Raw genomic sequence first — 21,111 nt, 5'->3', positions numbered from 1 at the left:
TATTCAGATATTTTTCATCCTTTGAATGGAAGATACATAATTTGTCATTATATGCAGTCACTATGATGTTCATTTTAGTTGAACGTAAACATAGCCTAACAGGTGATTTAAATCTAACATTAAAGTTTGTATCAGTTTCTAATTGTAAAATCTTTTGTTTCTGACTAAAGTCATAGGGTTGTAAATTTGAGACAGGAGGATAGGGGTAAAGGGACTTGGAAACTTTCTGTGGTTGAGGAATGAAAACCATCCTATGTCTCTTTTCCTGGATGGCACTTCCCAATCCTGAAAGTCCCTCTTTGCCCATTACCACTTCATGTATATTTCTCCTCTTTGAATCCCTTGACTCACACGGTTTTTTCCCTTCAGTTGTTTAACACTTGAAATAGAGCTATACCTGGATATCTCTATTTGCTTAGGGTGTAGCCATCTAGCACCTCAAGTATCTTGACAACTTACTTGATATCTCTACTAAAAAATTGAAGTCCTATTTTATTGAGTATATTTACTTCTTTAAAATATATTAAAGTAATACTCAAGTAATTTTGTATGCTTATATACACACGCATACACACACACACACACACAGCCATGATTTAATCATTTGAATAAGGTGATATTTTATGAACTGTGCTTGTTTTATTATTTTTCTACCATTTGTGTAAGGGTTAGTTGCTCATTCGCATCTGGTTCTTTGCAACCCAATAGACTGTAGCCCACCAGGCTCCTCTGCCCATGGAGTTTTCCAGGCAGGAATACAGGAGTGGGTTGCCATTTCCTTCTACAGGGTTCTTGATCCAGGGCTTGAACCTGGGTCTCTTGCATTGCAGGCAGATTCATTACCATCTGAGCCACCAGGGAAGCTTTGATTAAAAAAACAGCCCTAAATGTTATATGTGACTTATTTCTTACAATATGTTTTAATAAAAAGGCATATTTTTGTTTTCATGGTAGTGTACATACTGTGTTATAAGTAAATTCAGTAGTGCCTTTTGCTCTGCTAAGCCCCCTGTGTCTATCTAGATTTCAGTAAATAAAGGGAAGCCCAGAGATGTTCCCTGTTCTCAGTGGGCATACTAACTTTCAGGTGGAAAGAACATCTATTTATTCTCAAGACTTATTTCTGTTTTCTTTAATAGGAAATGGCTCCAGGTGGCAGAGGATTCTAAAATTGTAAACAAAGGAAAAGAACTAAGCCTCCAGAATAAGTAGATTTGGCCATCTGAAAATGGGATGGTATGCTATAGTGGAAAGAGCACATTGCTAGAAGTCAAAAATTATTTCTGATAGTCTGTGCCAATGTGTGTTTAATCTGCCTTTCCAACTACAATATAAGCTTCTTGAAGCTTTAGTGCTAGACCCATGGTAAATACTTAAATGTTATTTGGAACCTGAGCTTGATCTCTGCCTCACATTTGAGAAAATGATAAATTGTTTCACAGCCTGAAAAGGAAAGTCCAAATTTTCTCTGAGAGGACCATGTGGACCATGGAATGAATTGGAAAAATTCAGGTTAAACGAAGATAAACAGATTTTTTTCCACTCCAGGATTTTTCTTAGACATGAATTTGAGGGGTAGAGTGGATATTCATGATATCCTAGACTTACTTAACTAGAAATGAACTGGTATTTTCTTGAAACTCTTTTCCCAAAAATGAATTTTAAAATATATCTCTGTCATACTGCAGAATAACAAAAGAATTGATAAAACTTGGTGATGTATTGACTATAAGGACCGAAGGAGAGTCAGTGAAAATTTTGCCTAGGTTTCTAGTTTGATACTTAAGATTAAAATAAGTTGGTAAGGTTAGTTTGTAGAGAAACAATTGTAAGTTTGATTTTTGAAGATGTTGAATTTGAGATGGCTCCCTTGGAAAGCAATATGATAATTGGTAGTATACTAAGTTAGAAACAAACCCCAAAATATTTAATTAGTCATCAAATATTTGAACCCTTCTGTAACACATTCCCCACTTGAACCAATTATGTTTGAATAACTGCAATTACAGGGAACTCATTAACTGGAACTCTTTAGATAGTTTGGAGCAGTAGAAGCTTTTTCTTATATGGAGCCCAAATTCAGTCTCCCCATAAGCTTTATTCCATTTACCTGTAGTTCTACAAACTATGTGGTCTAAGTCAGGGTTCTCAAGTTTTAGCAGGCATCAGAATCACCTGGAGGGCTTTCTAAATACCAAGATTTCTGGATTCTACTCCCAGAATTTCTGATTCAGTAGGAATGTACGTTTATAACAAATTACTAGGTGGTGCTGATGTATCTGATTTAGGGACTGCACTTTAAGAGCTGTTAGTCTGAACTTTGTCTAACAACTCTTCATATCTTTGAAGATAGCTGTTTTGTACCTTCTCTTTTCCAAGCTTTATTAAGTTCTTTTGGATATTTCCTATATGATATTAAGTCACTTTTTCACACTGGTCGCTCAGATTCTGAGAGTGAAGAACTCTGAAGTGGAATCCTTTCAGTTCAGTTCAGTTCAGTCGCTCAGTCGTGTCCGACTCTTTGCGACCCCATGAATTGCAGCATGCCAGGCCTCCCTGTCCATCACCAACTCCCGAAGTTCACTCAAACTCACGTCCATCGAGTCGGTGATGCCATCCGGCCATCTCATCCTCTGTCGTCCCCTTCTCCTCCTGCCCCCAATCCCTCCCAGCATCAGAGTCTTTTCCAATGAGTCAACTCTTCGCATGAGGTGGCCAAAGTACTGGAGTTTCAGCTTTAGCATCATTCCTTCCAAAGAACACCCAGGGCTGATTTCCCTTACATATAGTCAAAAGCCAGTCAAAAAAAGACCTCATCCTTCAGTGTTCTTAAATACTTTGCACTGTTAAACGTAGAAGCTTGTGTGATTGCTCGTAATTTCCCTCTGTTATCATGAGCCTCCAGGACGGGAGAGAACTCTGCCTCCAGTGAATGTACTGAACAGCCATACTCCTTTTTATCAGTTTCTTCAATATTGGAAGTTAAAAATATTCATTCAATATAGCAGCAGGCTAGGGTAGTTTTAACTTAAGGTAATATAATTAAGATGGCTAGAGTCATCTGAGATCACAGAGAAAGGAGTTTTAAACAGTATTTTTAAATTATTGGTTGTTTTGTTCTCAGGTTTATCTGCATTATTAAAAGGTTTATCATGAATGTTCTGGTTCATGCTAACATCTCTGTTTATTTACTTAAACAATTTCTAGTAGTGCAAAAGCAGGTTAAAAAGTTTGTGCAGTTGTAAGGCTCTTGATGTACATTGCTCAGTTGCTTTTCTGATAGATTGTACTAATTCACTTTCCCACCAGTAGTGCTGAGTGTGTGTCTTTTATCATACCCGCTCCAAAATTGGGCATTGTAAAGCTTGTTTGATAGGAACAACAGCAACAACAATGTCTTAATGTGTTAATTGGCATTTCTTAATTAAAGGAGGTCAACTAGTGAGGTTGAACATTTTTCATATTTATTTCATTATTTCTTATGTAATTAGTTGCTTTATATTCTTTGCCCAATTTTCCGGTAAGATTTTAGTATTTTGTTAACTTGGGTATTGACTTGTTATAAATGGGGCAACTATTTTTTCAAGGTTTTTTTCTTTTTTAGTGGAGGCATACCTCATTTTACCTAGTTTCACTTTATTGTCCTTTGCAGATAATTGTGTGTTTTTTTCCCCCCACAAATTGAGCATTTGTGGTAACCCTGCATTGAGAACGTCTATTGTGCTGTTTTGCTAACAGCATTTATTTACTTCGTGTCTCGATGTCATGTTTTGGTAGTTCTCAATATTTCAAACCCTCCACCAGCAAAAAGATTATGACTCACTGAAGATGGTTAACATTTTTTAGCAATAAAGTATTTTTAAAGTATATACAATTTTTAAACACAGTGCTATGCACACTTAGACTACAGTATAGAATAAACATAACTTTTATATGTACTTGAAAACCAAAATATTTATATGGCTTGAGTTATTGCAGTATTTACTTTATTGCAGTGGTCTGGAATTGAACTCACAGTGCTTCCAATGTATGCCTATATTCAGCAATTTTAGGTTATATTGTCAATTTTATATTGTTTTATTTGTTCAGTTGAGTTTGTACCCAGAATGTGTCTCCTTGCCTAGCTCTAAGTAATTAACTGGTTTAAACTAAAATCAGATCAGATCAGATCAGATCAGTCTCTCCGTCATGTCCGACTCTTTGCGACCCCATGAATCGCAGCACACCAGGCCTCCCTGTCCATCACCAACTCCCGGAGTTCACTCAGACTCATGTCCATCGAGTCAGTGATGCCATCTAGCCATCTCATCCTCTGTCGTCCCCTTCTCCTCCTGCCCCCAATGCCTCCCAGCATCAGGGTCTTTTCCAGTGAGTCAACTCTTCGCATGAGGTGGCCAAAGTACTGGAGTTTCAGCTTTAACATCATCCTTCCAAAGAAATCCCAGGGCTGATCTTCTTCAGAATGGACTGGTTGGATCTCCTTGCAGTCCAAGGGACTCTCAAGAGTCTTCTCCCACACCACAGTTGAAAAGCATCAATTCTTCAGCACTCAGCCTTCTTCACAGTCCAACTCTCACATCCATACATGACCACAGGAAAAACCATAGCCTTGACTAGACGAACCTTTGTTGGCAAAATAATGTCTTTGCTTTTCAATATGCTATCTAGGTTGGTCATAACTTTCCTTCCAAGGAGTAAACGTCTTTTAATTTCATGGCTGCAGTCACCATCTGTAGTGATTTTGGATCCCAGAAAAATAAAGTCTGACACTGTTTCCACTGTTTCCCCATCTATTTCCCATGAAGTGGTGGGACCGGATGCCACGATCTTCGTTTTCTGAATGTTGAGCTTTAAGCCAACTTTTTCAGTCTCCTCTTTCACTTTCATCAAGAGGCTTTTGAGTTCCTCTTCACTTTCTGCCATAAGGGTGGTGTCATCTGCATATCTGAGGTTATTGATATTTCTCCCGGCAATCTTGATTTTAGCTTGGGCTTCTTCCAGTCCAGCGTTTCTCATGATGTACTCTGCATAGAAGTTAAATAAACAGGGTGACAATATACAGCCTTGATGTACTCCTTTTCCTATTTGGAACCAGTCTGTTGTTCCATGTCCAGTTCTAACTGTTGCTTCCTGACCTGCATACAAATTTCTCAAGAGGCAGATCAGGTGGTCTGGTATTCCCATCTCTTGAAGAATTTTCCACATTTTGTTGTGATCCACACAGTCAAAGGCTTTGGCATAGTCAATAGAGCAGAAATAGATGTTTTTCTGGAACTCTCTTGCTTTTTCTATGATCCAGCGGATGTTGGCAATTTGATCTCTGGTTCCTCTGCCTTTTCGAAAACCAGCTTGAACATCAGGAAGATCACGGTTCACATATTGCTGAAGCCTGGCTTGGAGAATTTTGAGCATCACTTTACTAGCTTGTGAGATGAGTGCAATTGTGCGGTAGTTTGAGCATTCTTTGGCATTGCCTTTCTTTGGGATTGGAATGAAAACTGACCTTTTCCAGTCCTGTGGCCACTGCTGAGTTTTCCAAATTTGCTGACATATTGAGTGCAGCACTTTCACAGCATCATCTTTCAGGATTTGGAATAGCTTAACTGGAATTCCATCACCTCCACTAGCTTTGTTCATAGTGATGCTTTCTAAGGCCCACTTGACTTCACATTCCAGGATGTCTGGCTCTAGGTCAGTGATAACACCATCGTGATCATCTGGGTCGTGAAGATCTTTTTGTACAGTTCTTCTGTGTATTCTTGCCATCTCTTCTTAATATCTTCTGCTTCTGTGAGGTCCATACCATTTCTGTCCTTTATTGAGCTCATCTTTGCATGAAATAAACATTAATTTTCCATACTGCTTTTCCTGTAGCCCCTAATAGCCATCATTATATTGTCTGTCTTTATGATTTTTGACAGCTTTGTGTAAGTACTTCATCATGTAAGTGGAATCATATAGTCCTTGTCATTTTTTATTGGCTTATTTCACTTAAAATAACATCTTCATAGTTCACCGATATTGTAGCATATTGCAGAATTTCTTTTTAAAGACTGAGTAATATTCCACCATGTGTGTGTATACCACATTTTGCTTATCCATTCATTTTTTGGTGGACATTTGGCTTGCTTCCGCTCTTTAGCTCTTGTGAATAATATTGCTGTGAACACTGGTGTACTGGTCAAGTTCTTTGCCCATTTTTAATTAGGTTTTTTGTTGTTTGAGGAGTTCTCTTTGTATTTTGGATATATAATTTACAGTTATTGTTTTGGCATCCTTGGCATTCTTGTTAAAAATCATTTGACTGTATACACCAGGGTTTATTTTTGGCTCTCTGTTCAGTTCCACTGGTTTTTATGTCTGTCCCTATGTGTAGTGCCATATTTTTTTTTATTACTGTCTTTGTAGTAATTTTGAAATGAGGAAGTGTGAGTCTTTTAATTTTGTTTTCTTTTGAAGATTGTTTGGCTCTTCAGGGTCCCTTGAGATTTCATATGATTTTAGAAAAGGTATTCTGTTTCTGCAAAAGTTTTCATTGAAATTTTGACAGAGATTGCTTTGAATCTGTAGATCACTTTGAGTAGTCTTGACATTTTAACAATATTAAATTTTCCAGTCCATGAACATGGGATGTATTTCTATTTATTTATATCTTCTCTAATTTCTTGCAGCAGTATATGTGGTTTTCATTGTACAAGTCTTTCATTTCCTTGGTTAACTTAATTCCTAAGTATCTCATTCTTTTTTAATGACGTTATAAATGAGATTATTTTTGTAATTTCTTCTTCAGATTGTTCATTATTTGTTAATGAATTGCATTGTTTTTGAGTGTTAACTTTGTGTCCTGCTACTTTACTGAATTTACCTATTAGATCTAATACCCTTTTCATGGAGACTTCAGGGTTTTTTTGGTGGAGTTTTCAGGAAATAGCAACTCAACTCAAGTTTTCTTGCCTAAAGAATTCCATGGACAGAGGAGCCTGCTGGCTTCATGAGGCGGCAGAGTCAGAAATGACTGAGTAACTAACATACTTTTAGTATTTTCTATGTATAAGATTATATTGTCTCAAATAGATAATTGTAGTTTTTCCTTTCTAGTTTGCATGCCTTTTACTTTTTTTTCTTGCCTAATTGCTCTCACTAGAACTTCCAGTACTATGTTGAGTGGTGGTGGTGGTTTAGTTGCAAAGTCATGTCCAACTCTTACAACCCCATGGACTATATGTAGCCCATCAGGTTCCTCTGTCCATGGGATTTCCCAGGCAAGCATACTGGAGTGGGCTGCCATTCCATTTTCCAGGGGATCTTCCAGACACAGGGATCAAACCCACGTCTCCTTCATTGCAGGCCAGCTCTTCACTGATGGAGCCACCAGGGAAGCAAGTGATAAAAGCAGGCATCTTTGCCTTGTTCCTCATCTTAGAGGAAAAGTTTTCAATTTTTCACCAACATGGGACATTATGTTCACTGTGAATTTTTCATCTATGACTTTCATTGTGTTGAGGTAGTTTTCTTCTGTACCTAGTTTGTCAAGTGTTTTTATCATGAAGAGTGTTGAATTTTTTCAGATGCTTTTTCTGCATAGAAATGATCATTTATCCCCCCACCCTTCATTTGCTGAATGTGGTGTATTACATTGGCCAGTTTCTGTTTGTTGAACCATCCTTGCATTGCAAGTTTTAATCCCACTCAGTCGTATATATAGATAGTCTTTTGAATATGCTCCTGTGTTCTTTTAGTAATTTGTTAAGGATTTTTTCACTGATGTTTGTAAGAGATGCTGGTCTATCTGTAGTTTTCTTGTAGTGGTTTTGTCTGGTTTTGGTATTCGGGTAGTGTTGACCTCACAGAATGAATTAGGAAGTGTTCCCTTAACCAATATTTTTATCATGGTTTGTTTTGTTTTTAAATGTAAATCAGTTCTCTGGGTAGTAGTAATGTGATATGGAGAAAGAAATTTAATGTGAAATGTTATCCATATTGAACAGTTTAAAAAAAGAGATAAAATAGACTGATTCTGTGGGGATAACTTTGAATCTAAATGAAATGAAACTTTGTGGAACAATGTAATAGTCCATCTAGTTTCAAGACAGGTAACCTGAATTTATTAATACCACTGTCATAAAAACAAGTTCTAAAATCAGCTTCAAAGGTAAATATTTTATTAATGAGCTTGTCCAAATTTAAATATTAAGACATACATAATTTAGTATATGTACATTTTATTAGAACATAGAAAATGGGAAGTTGTAAACTTTCCACACATTTAATAAATTGAGTGTAGTGATATCAAAACCTGACAAATTTAACAGAAAAAATAAAATGCCTGTTCAGTCTCACTTATGTAAAAATAATATACTAATATATAAAATAATAGAAATAAATATATTTTTTAATGTTAACATAATAATAAATCAAACTTGAACAATTTATCCTGGAAATGTAAAGGTGATTTACTACTAGGAAATCTATTGATGTAATACATCCCTGAAGAAAAGCAAGGTGAGTAAAACACGGTGGCCATTGTGGCTTGTTTTATAAAAAGAAACATACATGAATTTCCATTTTAAACCACATATGAGAGACTTTTACTTCATTTATATTTTTTCATTACCAATATATTTGGTCTTAACTTATGTTGTTTGCTATTTTTGTTTTGTTCCCTTCTTGGTACCCTGATTTTTATTGTTAGTTTTGTCTTAGCTTTTTCTTCTCCAGTGGTTTGGTAAGGTCTATAATCAACTTTAATGGTTATCATGGTTATTTTAAAGTTGTTCAAAAGATTATTAAATCCGTATTTATATACTAGTCTAAGTCAACACTTAAATCTCTTTTTTCCCCTTCTATATGTCAGATAGAGTTTTGTATACTTTTATTTCTATCCATTGCTCTGTATAGTTATTGGGTAATATCTGTAGTTTTGAACCCTGGTTATTTATATTATTTAGATCTGTCTCTGTTTTTAACTGTCTTTCAGTAGTCTTAACAGATTGTTTTATATAATGGCGTTTCCATTTTTGACTTTGTAATTTTGATTTGTGGGGTCTCAACTGGCTCATTTTCAGGAAGTTCTTTGAAGGAAGATTACTGGAATCATATTTTCTGAGTCCTTGTATATTTAGTAATATATTTGTAGGCTTTCAGACTTTTTTTTTGACCAGGTATAATGCATTTGCCTTTTCATACTGTTCATGGCTTAGTTTCATTGCCATGAACAGTATGAAAAGTCAAATGCATTATACTTGCTCGAAAAAAAAAAAGTCTGAAATGTGAAGTCAAGTGGGCCTTGGAGAGCATCACTACGAACAAAGCTAGTGGAAGTGATGGAATTCCAGTTGAGCTATTCCAAATCCTGAAAGACGATGCTGTGAAAGTGCTGCACTCAATATGCCAGCAAATTTGGAAAACTCAGCAGTGGCCACAGGACTGGAAAAGATCAGTTTTCATTCCAATCCCAAAGAAAGGCAATGCCAAAGAATGCTCAAACTACCGTACAATTGCACTCATCTCACACGCTAGTAAAGTAATGCTCAAAATTCTCCAAGCCAGGCTTCAGCAATATGTGAACCGTGAACTTCCTGATGTTCAAGCTGGTTTTCGAAAAGGCAGAGGAACCAGAGATCAAATTGCCAACATCCGCTGGATCATAGAAAAAGCAAGAGAGTTCCAGAAAAGCATCTATTTCTGCTTTATAGACTTTGCCAAAAGCCTTTGACTGTGTGGATCACAACAAAATGTGGAAAATTCTTCAAGAGATGGGAATACCAGACCACCTGATCTGCCTCTTGAGAAATTTGTATGCAGGTCAGGAAGCAACAGTTAGAACTGGACATGGAACAACAGACTGGTTCCAAATAGGAACAGGAGTTCGTCAAGGCTGTATATTGTCACCCTGTTTATTTAACTTATATGCAGAGTACATCATGAGAAACGCTGGACTGGAAGAAACACAAGCTAGAATCAAGATTGCCGGGAGAAATATCAATAACCTCAGATATGCAGATGACACCACCCTTATGGCAGAAAGTGAAGAGGAACTCAAAAGCCTCTTGATGAAAGTGAAAGAGGAGACTGAAAAAGTTAGCTTAAAGCTCAACATTCAGAAAACGAAGATCGTGGCATCCAGTCCCACCACTTCATGGGAAATAGATGGGGAAACAGTGGAAACAGTGTCAGACTTTATTTTTCTGGGATCCAAAATCACTACAGATGGTGACTGCAGCCATGAAATCAAAAGATGCTTACTCCTTGGAAGGCAAGTTATGACCAACCTAGATAGCATATTGAAAAGCAGAGACATTACTTTGCCAACAAAGGTTCGTCTAGTCAAGGCTATGGTTTTTCCTGTTGTCATGTATGGATGTGAGAGTTGGACTGTGAAGAAGGCTGAGTGCTGAAGAATTGATGCTTTTCAACTGTGGTGTTGGAGAAGACTCTTGAGAGTCCCTTGGACTGCAAGGAGATCCAACCAGTCCATTCTGAAGGAGATCAGCCCTGGGCTTTCTTTGGAAGGAATGATGCTAAAGCTGAAACTCCAGTACTTTGGCTACCTCATGCGAAGAGTTGACTCATTGGAAAAGACCCTGATGCTGGGAGGGATTAGGGGCAGGAGGAGAAGGGGACGACAGAGGATGAGATGGCTGGATGGCATCACTGACTCGATGGACGTGAGTCTGAGTGAATTCTGGGAATTGGTGATGGACAGGGAGGCCTGGTGTGCTGCGATTCATGGGGTCGCAAAGAGTCGGACACGACTGAGTGACTGATCTGATCTGATAATGCATTTGACTTACAGGGTTTCTCTCTTAAAAATCTGAAACTGTGCCATTTAATGTTGCAAAGAAATCCAAAGTCAACCTGAGCTGCATTTTTTTCTTCAGGTTATTGAGTTTTCCTATTTGTTTGGTTTTAGAAATTATGCTTTATCTATGCAGTTAAGATTTACCTAAAACTTTACAAACACTTTTCTTCATTGGTTACTGCCATTGACATTTAGTAGTACAAAGTTAATTTTTTTTTTTATTCAAGAAATTTTCTTTTGCTTTGTCTTAATTGATGCTTTCCATTTCTTATTTTCTCCTTAGGATCAACTGTATTTCATAGCTTGTATCTCCTTACTTTCTGTTTTAAGTATCATTATGTTTCTAATAGTTTTCATCTCTAACTTTTTACTCTGCATTCTAAGATATTTTCTAAGGTTTATATTCTACATTACTGAATTAAATGTGTGATAGTGTTATTTTTATCCTTGTTTCCTCCAGTGTAATTTTAATTCTGCATTATTTTTCATGCTTTAACCTTGGTCTGTCCTACAATATTCTATTCCAAAGATAAGAAATCATGTTGTAATCTACTGATGCTAAACAGTTTTCTAGAAATTTGTTTATGATTCTTACTTTTAAGTGACTTTCCTCTCCTTGAATTGTCTGAATGGTATTCCTCATGAGTGTTTGCCGGAAGGCAATGTAGGTAAGTTGTCCATAGGTCCACATTTTTCTCAGCTCAGGTCATCTTTTTACCTACAGCTGTACTGGCACTTACATAATTGTCTTAGCTTAATTTCCAGAGTCTTTGGTGGGGTTTTCTTCACCTTCATTTCCTGGTTGTGTGCTATTCTGAACAAGTGAGCATAATGATAGAAAAATGATAGCAGATATTCTCTGCTACTGGAGATCTTTAACACATCTATCCCATAGACAGTGTTTTACATAGTGTCTTGCCAAGTTGTTTTGGGGGCAATTTATTCTAACTAGAGCAAAAAACAGAATACTAATGGAGGGGGCAATAGAAAATATCACTGGCTGCAGTCTCAAAACACAACACCTGTACAATAGAGGAACCGGCTGCGTGGCTTTCTGTTAGTATGTTTCGGAATCAGACGACCATAGAGAGAAGCTAAGGATCTTTGCATATACTTGCATGTGGCTGTTCTCACGCCCAGGGTGACTGGTAGATATTCTTCCTTTCTGTTCTTTTGACTTGGCACTACCTTAATTTGTTCATTCTTTTGTTTTTTTCCAACCATTTCTTACTGAGTTCCATGTGCCAGGCAGTTCGCTAGGTACTAGATATTATATACTGTTGAACAGAACAGTGTTCTTTCATTGACAGGAGAAATAGTTTCTGAATTTTGTTGGCAATGCATTTGGTGATGATGTGAAGTTTTATTTCCCTGTTCTTTTTCTTTTCTTAGTAAGTATTTTCTGGAAAGTTGAGAAAGGCTATATTAATAACTATAACCTAAATACCAGTTTTAAATTCTTTTGTTGTGAGCATTTTTAAAGTTGCTCTGAATCAGAAAATATTTATAAATATAATGTTCATTATCCTGACCTTAAAGTATTATTTCTCCCAAAACTTCTTGTTGAAGTTGACTAATTTACTACTATCTTCTCTTTTTTCTTAAACTTTCTTAACTTTCTGAGATGAATAAAATGGTCATATCAACAAAACTATCATGTTTTATATGATGACCTCAACAAATGTTTTGGCATTATAGCACTTTAGTTTACCTTAGAGTTTTCATAACTATTTGAAAGGCAAGCAGTAAAGCTGCATTAGGTGATAATAGACTGAAGAATTTGGTACTTTAAAAAATGTATTATCTGGTATTTATTTTTAAACATAATATTTGAAGGATTTTATTTTTCTCACCACTTCGTATATAAGTGAACAGAGGTAATTTTTGTGTGTTGCTTATATTTAGAGAAAACTTACTCTGGAACTTCTTATACTCAGTGCTTCCAGTAAATATTATGAGCTTTTAAACAAAACAAAACAGAAAATCACAGAATTTGGCATATAAATAGACAAGAAGAAGCATTAAGTACACAGAGACCTATAAGTGTGAAATGTAATGAGTAAAGCAGTTGTTTAATTTTAGTAATAAGCAAGTCCATAAAAGCGAGTTAGAGCATTGACTTACAGTTTAGATAACTAACATATTCATTATATAATTTGTAACAGTTATTGTTAAGGAAAGGGGACTTTAAGCAAAACAGGACCTGGCAGTTAAAAGTACATGTCATGTCATTTTCCCAGAATCCTCAGTATTAAAAAAAACAGGAAGCTTTCTATATACACTGATTGGGGCAGAATTAATTTTATAAGATTGTAGTCATATTGAGGGTAAGAACTATATGTAAATTACTTTGTCCAGCAGAATGTTATAGTAAAAACAGATTTGGTGCTTTTGATGAATAAGACAGAATCTTAAGGGACAAGCATAATATCTTCTTAGGCTGTAGTAAGATTAATAGTAATGTTTTCTTTAAAGGTGGTTGTCAGGATTTGGAAGTCTTTTCCAAAGACTAGCTAACACCAGTCTCAGCCAGTTTGCTCACATCTGGGCCAGTTGTGTTAAATTTGATGTTGTGTAAGGGAAGGGAACAACTTCAGGTGATGTGCAGAGCATGTTGTTTTCACAGCTCTTTCACCTAGGGATTAGAAGTCTTCTCCGCCCCCCTACTTCATCCCCATACGGAAGTATCGGCAGAGATCCCAAAGCCCCAGTCTACATGCTGTCTTTAGCTGAAAATCATGCTCACAGAATTTACTGTTTGTGTTGGTTCTTCAGTTAATCATACTAGTCCAACAGCAGTTTACATTCACATTGAGGTAAGAAACATAGCTAACTGGTGCATTGTATCTATTTCGTAGTGGAGGTGAGCTAGCATTGCTGAAAGATTCATGCATTACATCCATTGGAAACTTGCCTGAATGCTAAGTTTGATATTTTCTACAGGTTTGATATTTGCAAGCTTGTTTTGATTGTTTATGTTGTAGCTGAATAAAAGGATACTTAACATGTTTTCTCTAAACTCTTTTAAAATAATCATGTTTAAATAATGTGGGACTTTAATTTTGAACTCATAATTTCTCTGTATTTATAATGATTTCTATGCTTGTTTCTAGGGGCCACCTACAGATGCTCCTGCAGTCGACACAGCAGAACAAGTCTATATCTCTTCCCTGGCACTGTTAAAAGTAAGTGTTGAATGGAGTTTCTGGTTTTACTGAGCTCTGCTGCTTTCTCTGTGTCTTTTACATTGAAATATTTTTCATGTTAACCCTCTCATACATAAACTTGTTTTAGGTGCATGTACAAAATAGAGTGGTTTTATTTTCAGTGAAACACAATTAGGTTATTAATTAGAAGGAGGGGTGTTCGAAGATCTCAAAGGCTTTGTGTCTGTGTATCGTCCTCTTTACAGATGTTAAAACATGGCCGAGCTGGAGTTCCAATGGAAGTTATGGGTCTTATGCTTGGAGAGTTTGTGGATGATTACACCGTCAGAGTGATTGATGTGTTTGCTATGCCGCAATCAGGAACAGTGAGTACTTTTATGGTTGCCTGCTGCAAGTAAATGTGTTTCTTTTTTCTTTTCCTATGCAAAATAACTCTTATCATATTATAATTTTCTTGATAGAAAAATTAATTATAAAAGATTAATAATAATTTTTAGACTGTATTGAGTTAAATCTTGTAGATGAATTATGAATTCCCTAAAGGTCTGTAGACTGAGTGATGCTAGCATTTAATTCCTTTACTTCTTGTTTCAGCTTTAACTAGCATAGTGTACTGGATTTATGTTACTTATTTTAATATAGTAGGATATTAGTTTGATTAGTTTGAATACTTGGTTCAAAGATTTCAGACTCAATTAAAGTTTTACTTCATGTACATTGTCTAGTCCTCATGTTTTGTTCTTATTGTTTTGAAATAGCACCCATTTAAAAATGTTCTATATATGGTGATAAATGACTCTTAAGCTTTTCCTATTCAAAATGTTAAGTTTAAAAAAAACAGAAACCATGACAGACTTTAGTTCTTTTTGCCTGGGTGTGGTAATTTGTCATAGACTAAGCATACTACATACTGATTGTGAAAGTCTTCTACCCATCTACCCATGGGAGTTTTTTGTGGGGTTGTTTTTTTTTTTTTTTCTGTTTTGTTTAATGCATTGGGCTTGTAGATAGGTGTGTATTTAGATTTTTAAAAACTGGCCAAAACCAATAACCATTTACTGACCTTCCAAAAAATAACACACATATTCTTCTCATCCATTTGCCTAAGAAAATATGTATATTTATCTGATGAATGTCCTTATGTGGATATCTGTTATAGTAAAGGGTTCTTAAGTTTTAATATCCTTTATTTCCTTGTAAATGTTTGTTTGATCATATAAAATAGAATATTTGATCTCTACGTTCACTCTGTGTAGTAGAATTGGAAAGTTTCTCTTCTAGCCCAAGAGTTAGCAAACTTTTTCTGTAAAGACATATGTCTCTGTCTCATATTCTTGTTTTTTTTTTAAACCACCCTTTAAAAATGTAAAAAAACATTCTTAGCCTGTAGGCAGCAGATTGCATACCCCTGTTCTTGAGGATGCACTCTCAATTAGAATTCAAAACACTGTTTGTTTTGGTGGGAAGAAGTGCTTATGTTAACTGGTTTGTTTAAGTAGATTAGACTTAAATTCCTGATGTTAGAGGGAAGCCTTGAGGGAGCTATAATGGCAGTAATCTATCACTGGAGAGATGATATGAATGCCTTTAATTCTTGCATGTCCTAAAATTTTCTTTTGATTGAACTAACAAAATAATGGAGCATTTCAAAGACTTGGTTTCAGATTGTCTCATGTGGGAAGTTTTTTGAGAATGCTTTTATATTTGAGGTAATATTTAATGTGTGTATCCTTCCAATTGCCTAATCTACCAAGAAGTCCTAACAAAAGCACTGAACTTCCTCCCCTCCTAGCTCAGCCACCCAAAAAACCAAGCAAAAAAACTCTTAAAATTGTTAAATTATTTTCCTTCCAGGGTCTTTACATTACTGAAGAAAAAAAAAGAAAAAGACTTGGACTGTTGGTTGTAACAATAGCCAAATAGTCATAGAACTTTGAACGAGATGGAAGAGACTTACTGCCTATCAGTTATCAGAGGATGATTTTAGGAAGTATGCTTGCCTAGACAGATGTAAACAAGAAGTTATTGATTCACTAATATGGTACTTCTTTTGTGGGTGTGTATTTGTGTGTGTACACATTAGTCATGACCCTAAACTCTTACAAAGCATCCTAAAAACTACCTTAACTCATTAACAGCAGTTTGGTACTTGGCAATTTAAAAAGTTTTATTGATACATGGATTATAATTGAATGACATGGGTATCAAATATGGGTATCAAAATCTGTTAAATTATTTTGGTATCCCCAAATAATGTACATAGGTTTCTTGGCAGTAGCATTTTGTTCATTATCTTGTAATACAATTTTTTTTCTTTCTTGTAGAAGCTAATCATTTTTTTTTTTTTCTTTCTAAACCAGGGCGTCAGTGTGGAGGCAGTTGATCCAGTGTTCCAAGCTAAAATGTTGGATATGTTGAAGCAGACAGGAAGGTAAGTATTTCAAGTGATCATATAATGGAATAATGGGAAATATTTTCAGCAATATGTCTCAGAATTTTAGATGTTTATGAATATCATTCTTAGGGAAAAAAAAAACTATGTTGTTAATGTGTTAGTGTTACTCTTAGTGCTTACCTATCTAGTATCTCTTTCCTGTAGAATCAAAGAAATTTGCCAGTCAGAAAAATGCCTCATGTTAAAATTCTCAACCATTACATAGTAAACTTGGACTGTAACTTCCCTCTGTTTAGCATATGGAGTTACTCTCTAGTCACTTATAATTGAAAGAGCTTGTATGTTCCAAAATTCAAGAGTTGCAGCTAAATAAAATTCTGAATATTGAATTATATTTGTAGTCATACGAGTTTTACATACAGGGAAAGTAGAATTCAAATATTGTTCAGGTTTTTTACCCCAGATTAAATATCTCAATAGTTGTCATTCTCTTGCTCAAATTCTTGTACTGTGGAAAAAACTTCAGAATTAATGTTAGCAAAAGGCTCAGCAGCTGGGCAGAACAGTGCAAATTGGTTTTTGACTGAGTTCCTAGTTCTCTTGCTGGTTTAATTGATATTTAATCCTTTCACAACAGTGGATCCTGGTGTCCATTGTTAAAAATGTACTCTGCCTGAAAAATTCAACTCCCAGAGCTAAGGAGTTAAAGAGTAGATATTTACTTGAATGCTGAAAGGGTAAAAACTGGCTCTGAGAAAGTGTGGTAACAAGGTGAAAAACTGAAAGCCTTATCTACCACTGCTAATGTGCATCTCTTAATGATAGCACTCCTTTGTCACACTTATTCATTTCCATGTTTTCTGGGTAATATGGTGTATGATTTCAGTGTTTCTAATGGTGTTTTTTCACACCTGTGTGTTTTTCATCTCTTCTTAATTTATACCCTGTTAGTGTGTTGTTTCTTTTCATATCATAAATGTAATACTTTTTCTGTTCTGAACGGCTAAATGCCCTCTTTGTTTCAGGCCTGAGATGGTTGTTGGTTGGTATCACAGTCACCCTGGCTTTGGTTGTTGGCTTTCTGGTGTGGATATCAACACTCAGCAGAGCTTTGAAGCCTTGTCGGAGAGAGCTGTGGCAGTGGTTGTGGATCCCATTCAGAGTGTAAAAGGAAAGGTAGAGTGGATTCTGTCTTTATTAGCATCTCCTGCCACATTCTGTTTACAGATACATTAAATAAAAATCTGTTTTGTTTAAAGCTTTTCTTAATTACACACTGAAACCCTGGTCTCTCTACTTAAAAAAACAACCAAACAAAAAACTTACAAGTCAATAAATGTGTCTTGGTATTATTATTAGCAATTTAACTGTTTAGAGATTTGTTTCTCCTTTAATCAGTCTAATCATGTGTTTATCTTTAAATAATTTTATTTCATAGATTTAAAAATGTTAAATCATACTAAAAGCCTGCTTTTCACATTTTATTAATATTTTCATAAACATTTCTCTACCTTTTGTTTTAAAATGGTAAATTTGGGATTGGCACAATGTTTAACAAATCTAGTTAAATAGCTCCATTTTGCAGACATTGTACAGGGCATATTCTGGAATTGTATGTTCCAAATATTTTAGACAATGAAAACTTGCCCCAAACACTTGGTATCAACCGTTTGCATTTTTGGAGTGAGGACAGAGATGAATGATTAGATATGCTAAATGATTCTGAAAAGAGCTTAACTTGCAAAGCATATTGGGTTATATTTGTTCTTGTTTAGTTCTTTTTTCCTTCTTTATTTTCTTTTTTCCTTCTTTTTTTTTGTTTGTTCGTTCTTTTCTTTTTTTTTTTTCCTTCTTTTTCTTTCTTACTAGCCCCATATGCCATTTTCCTATTTCCTGCCTCATGACAGCAGGGAGCAGCTCTATTATCACCTTCACAGAGCTGTCTGCAAATGTGAGAGGCAATTCGATTTTGCTCAACCACAGGGAGAGTGGATTAGAAAAACTACAGAACATACAGAAATTGGCTAGGTGGTTACTGCTTTAAAATACTGCTGAGGTGTCTTGTTTGAGCATGTACTTCCATTGTAGTGTAGAATAATTGTTAAAATAAAATCACAATACATTTATGGAATCCTTTTTATGCAGCTTTTACAAATAATTTTTGGAGCACTTAAAAATAAATATTAGCTTGCTATCTATCAGACCTGGAGTTTGATAGTAATGCAGATTACATTTACATCTGCTCACCAGCTCAAACAAACTAAATATGGCTGTTAAAACATGGAGTTTTTCCTGTCATGAATTTGAAGTTGAACACTTTTTGACATTATATTACTATGATGAATAAAAATTGGAAGTCTTCTCTAAATCATGATACTATTAGATGTGATTTAGCTTTTCAGAGGCAGAAACTAGCCACAAAAATAATAATAGAAACTGTTACTAGGCAGATCTGAGTGGATAACTTCTGAGGCTTGCTGTATACCTATATTTCAATTTATTTACTTTCTTTTTACTAAATGTGTTGTTTTTTAACTGATACAGATAAAAGGAATTGAAAATCCTTGAATTTTATTAGTTTTATGAATTATACTACAGTATAGTATTTCTTAAGTTTAATTCTCTGATAATTAAGATACCTTTTAAAACAGTAACCCTTAAGTAACTCATTTAAGTAATAATTATTTTAGAAATATAACTATGTGATTAAATTCCCCCACCACAACACTTACAAATAATAATTGAAACTTAAATTTAAATATAATTAGAATTCTGTTTTGTAGTTTTAGTGTGACTTTTTATGATACTTAACTCGTGATAGTGGCTAGTTTGTAAAGGAAAATATAAAGTTAAATACAATGAAAGAAAGCATTTTCAAAATAGAATGTAAGTAAGTGAATATGTGTTTTGGTTATTTTGTTTATAGTATTTTAACTGGCAGTTTTAGTTTCCAAACCTAGTTTAGGTATTATATAATAGTGGAGTTTGAATTGTTTATTTCTAATTAAGCATAATTCATGTTAAAAGAGTGCATTCATTAAAAAATACACTTGTATCACATGACATTTGTAATGTGATAAAATGTCGTATTTTAAAATATATATCAAAAACTATGGAATTACATGTATCACTGTCTAGTTTTACACGTCTTGAAAAAATATTTTTGGAAAAAATTTAGTATAAGCATCTATCATTGATTCATATCACTTGTTGTACCTAACATATATATTCATGCAATTATATTACCTCAAATAAGGATCTAGTTCTTTGTCAATAATTTAACTTCATTTATAAGGTACCTGAGTTTGGTTATCATTTCTAGTTCTCTCAATGTCTCAAAACTTTGAATTAAATTAAGTTTTATTAAATCCATGGCCAGAGTGTTCTAGTTTAATCATTTAAGAGTATAAACTTTAAAAAGAAAAGAATAATAACATAGGACTCGCCCTTCCCCATCTCTGTACATGATTTAGCAAAGCTGTTAAAATAATTAGATCAAGAGTTAAAAAATGACAGTCTATGTATAAATGATTTAAGTTGGGCAGAAACTCTCAGAGGCAGAAACTAGCCACAAAAATAATAATAGAAACTGATACTAGGCAGATCTGAATGGATAACTTCTGAGGTTTGCTATATACCTGTATTTCAATTTATTTACTTTCTTTTTACTAAATGTGTTCTACTAAAAGTGTTCTTTTTACTAAATTATTACTTAAATGAGTTACTTATGGGTTACTTTTTTAAAAGGTATCTTAATTATCAGAGAATTAAACTTAAGAAATACTATACTGTACTGTATTAAAAGAACTCTATGTTCTTTTAATACTTCTTTCCTGTATATTTTTATCTTTTAATTTTTGTAAGTCCTAGTATTAAACCCCCTGATTTTGAGTGATTAGGTAAAAATGGATTCTTTCTTTGTAATCTCAATCCATAAAGTTTGATTTCCTTTTATTATTTCACTTTTTTCCTTGACTTGACTGTATATGAATTTCTTGCTGTGTGCCAGGTATTGTGGTAATAACCGTATGAACTTAACTCATTTATTCTTTTTGGTAATTCTGGAAATAGACTCTATTATTCTGTTTGTCAATAAAAGAGTAAAAAATTTATAGAGTCAGAGAGATCACTTTGCCCCGAATCATCCTATTATGTAATAAGCAGCAGAACAAGAATAAGAATCTAGGTCTATAAAAGTAAAGAACTCAAGCTGTTTACTGACTCTAATATGAACAATGTAATTAGAATCACGTGGGAATGGAAAATTAGTACCAAAGCCATTGCAGGGCCTTCTCTTAACTTACATTGGTAGATGTCATTCTCTCCAGCATAAGTCAGAGGAAGGAACTGTACATTTTCTCAGAGTTCTCAATAGTTCTGTGTGCTATTTTTAGTAGGTATTATATATTAATTGATTTTCTTATATAGTATTTTTCTATTAATTAAAAACAATTTAGGCAGACTCATGTCTATCAGCTTTTGTGACATCCCTAACCAGCATACACAATAAAATGTATTATATGATAAATAATCCATATCTCTGTATATTGTGTAAGCCTGTAAGTATTTTAAAATGATACAGGTGAAAAATCAATGATAATAACATTTGTAATTTAAATGGGGTGTAAGCTTGTAGAAATTACCAATGAGTTCCTCTCTAAATTTACCAGTGAAATAGTTTTTAGGATTCTCTTTTAATTTACTTATAATGAAAACACATATGAAAATGTTTTAAACTTTAGTTTTCA

General features: G+C 34.6%; 1 protein-coding gene across 2 annotated transcripts in view; it reads left to right on the top strand.

Moving 5' to 3' along the window:
- The window catches only part of PSMD14 (proteasome 26S subunit, non-ATPase 14), a 110,154-nt gene that overhangs the window by 50,605 nt on the left and 38,438 nt on the right, over window positions 1-21,111 (top strand). For both annotated transcript variants that reach the window (XM_061436905.1, XM_061436913.1), the window contains 4 exons: window positions 13,915-13,986; window positions 14,214-14,333; window positions 16,329-16,399; window positions 17,389-17,539. In XM_061436905.1, coding sequence (XP_061292889.1) covers window positions 13,915-13,986; window positions 14,214-14,333; window positions 16,329-16,399; window positions 17,389-17,539 — 414 coding nt within the window. The remainder of the gene's footprint in view (window positions 1-13,914; window positions 13,987-14,213; window positions 14,334-16,328; window positions 16,400-17,388; window positions 17,540-21,111) is intronic.

This window comes from Bos javanicus, chromosome 2 (genome assembly GCF_032452875.1).
Source record: "Bos javanicus breed banteng chromosome 2, ARS-OSU_banteng_1.0, whole genome shotgun sequence".
In the NCBI taxonomy this organism is placed as follows: domain Eukaryota; kingdom Metazoa; phylum Chordata; class Mammalia; order Artiodactyla; family Bovidae; genus Bos; species Bos javanicus.
The sequence above is the reverse complement of the archived record's forward strand: the minus strand, read 5'-3'. Positions and strand labels throughout refer to the sequence as shown.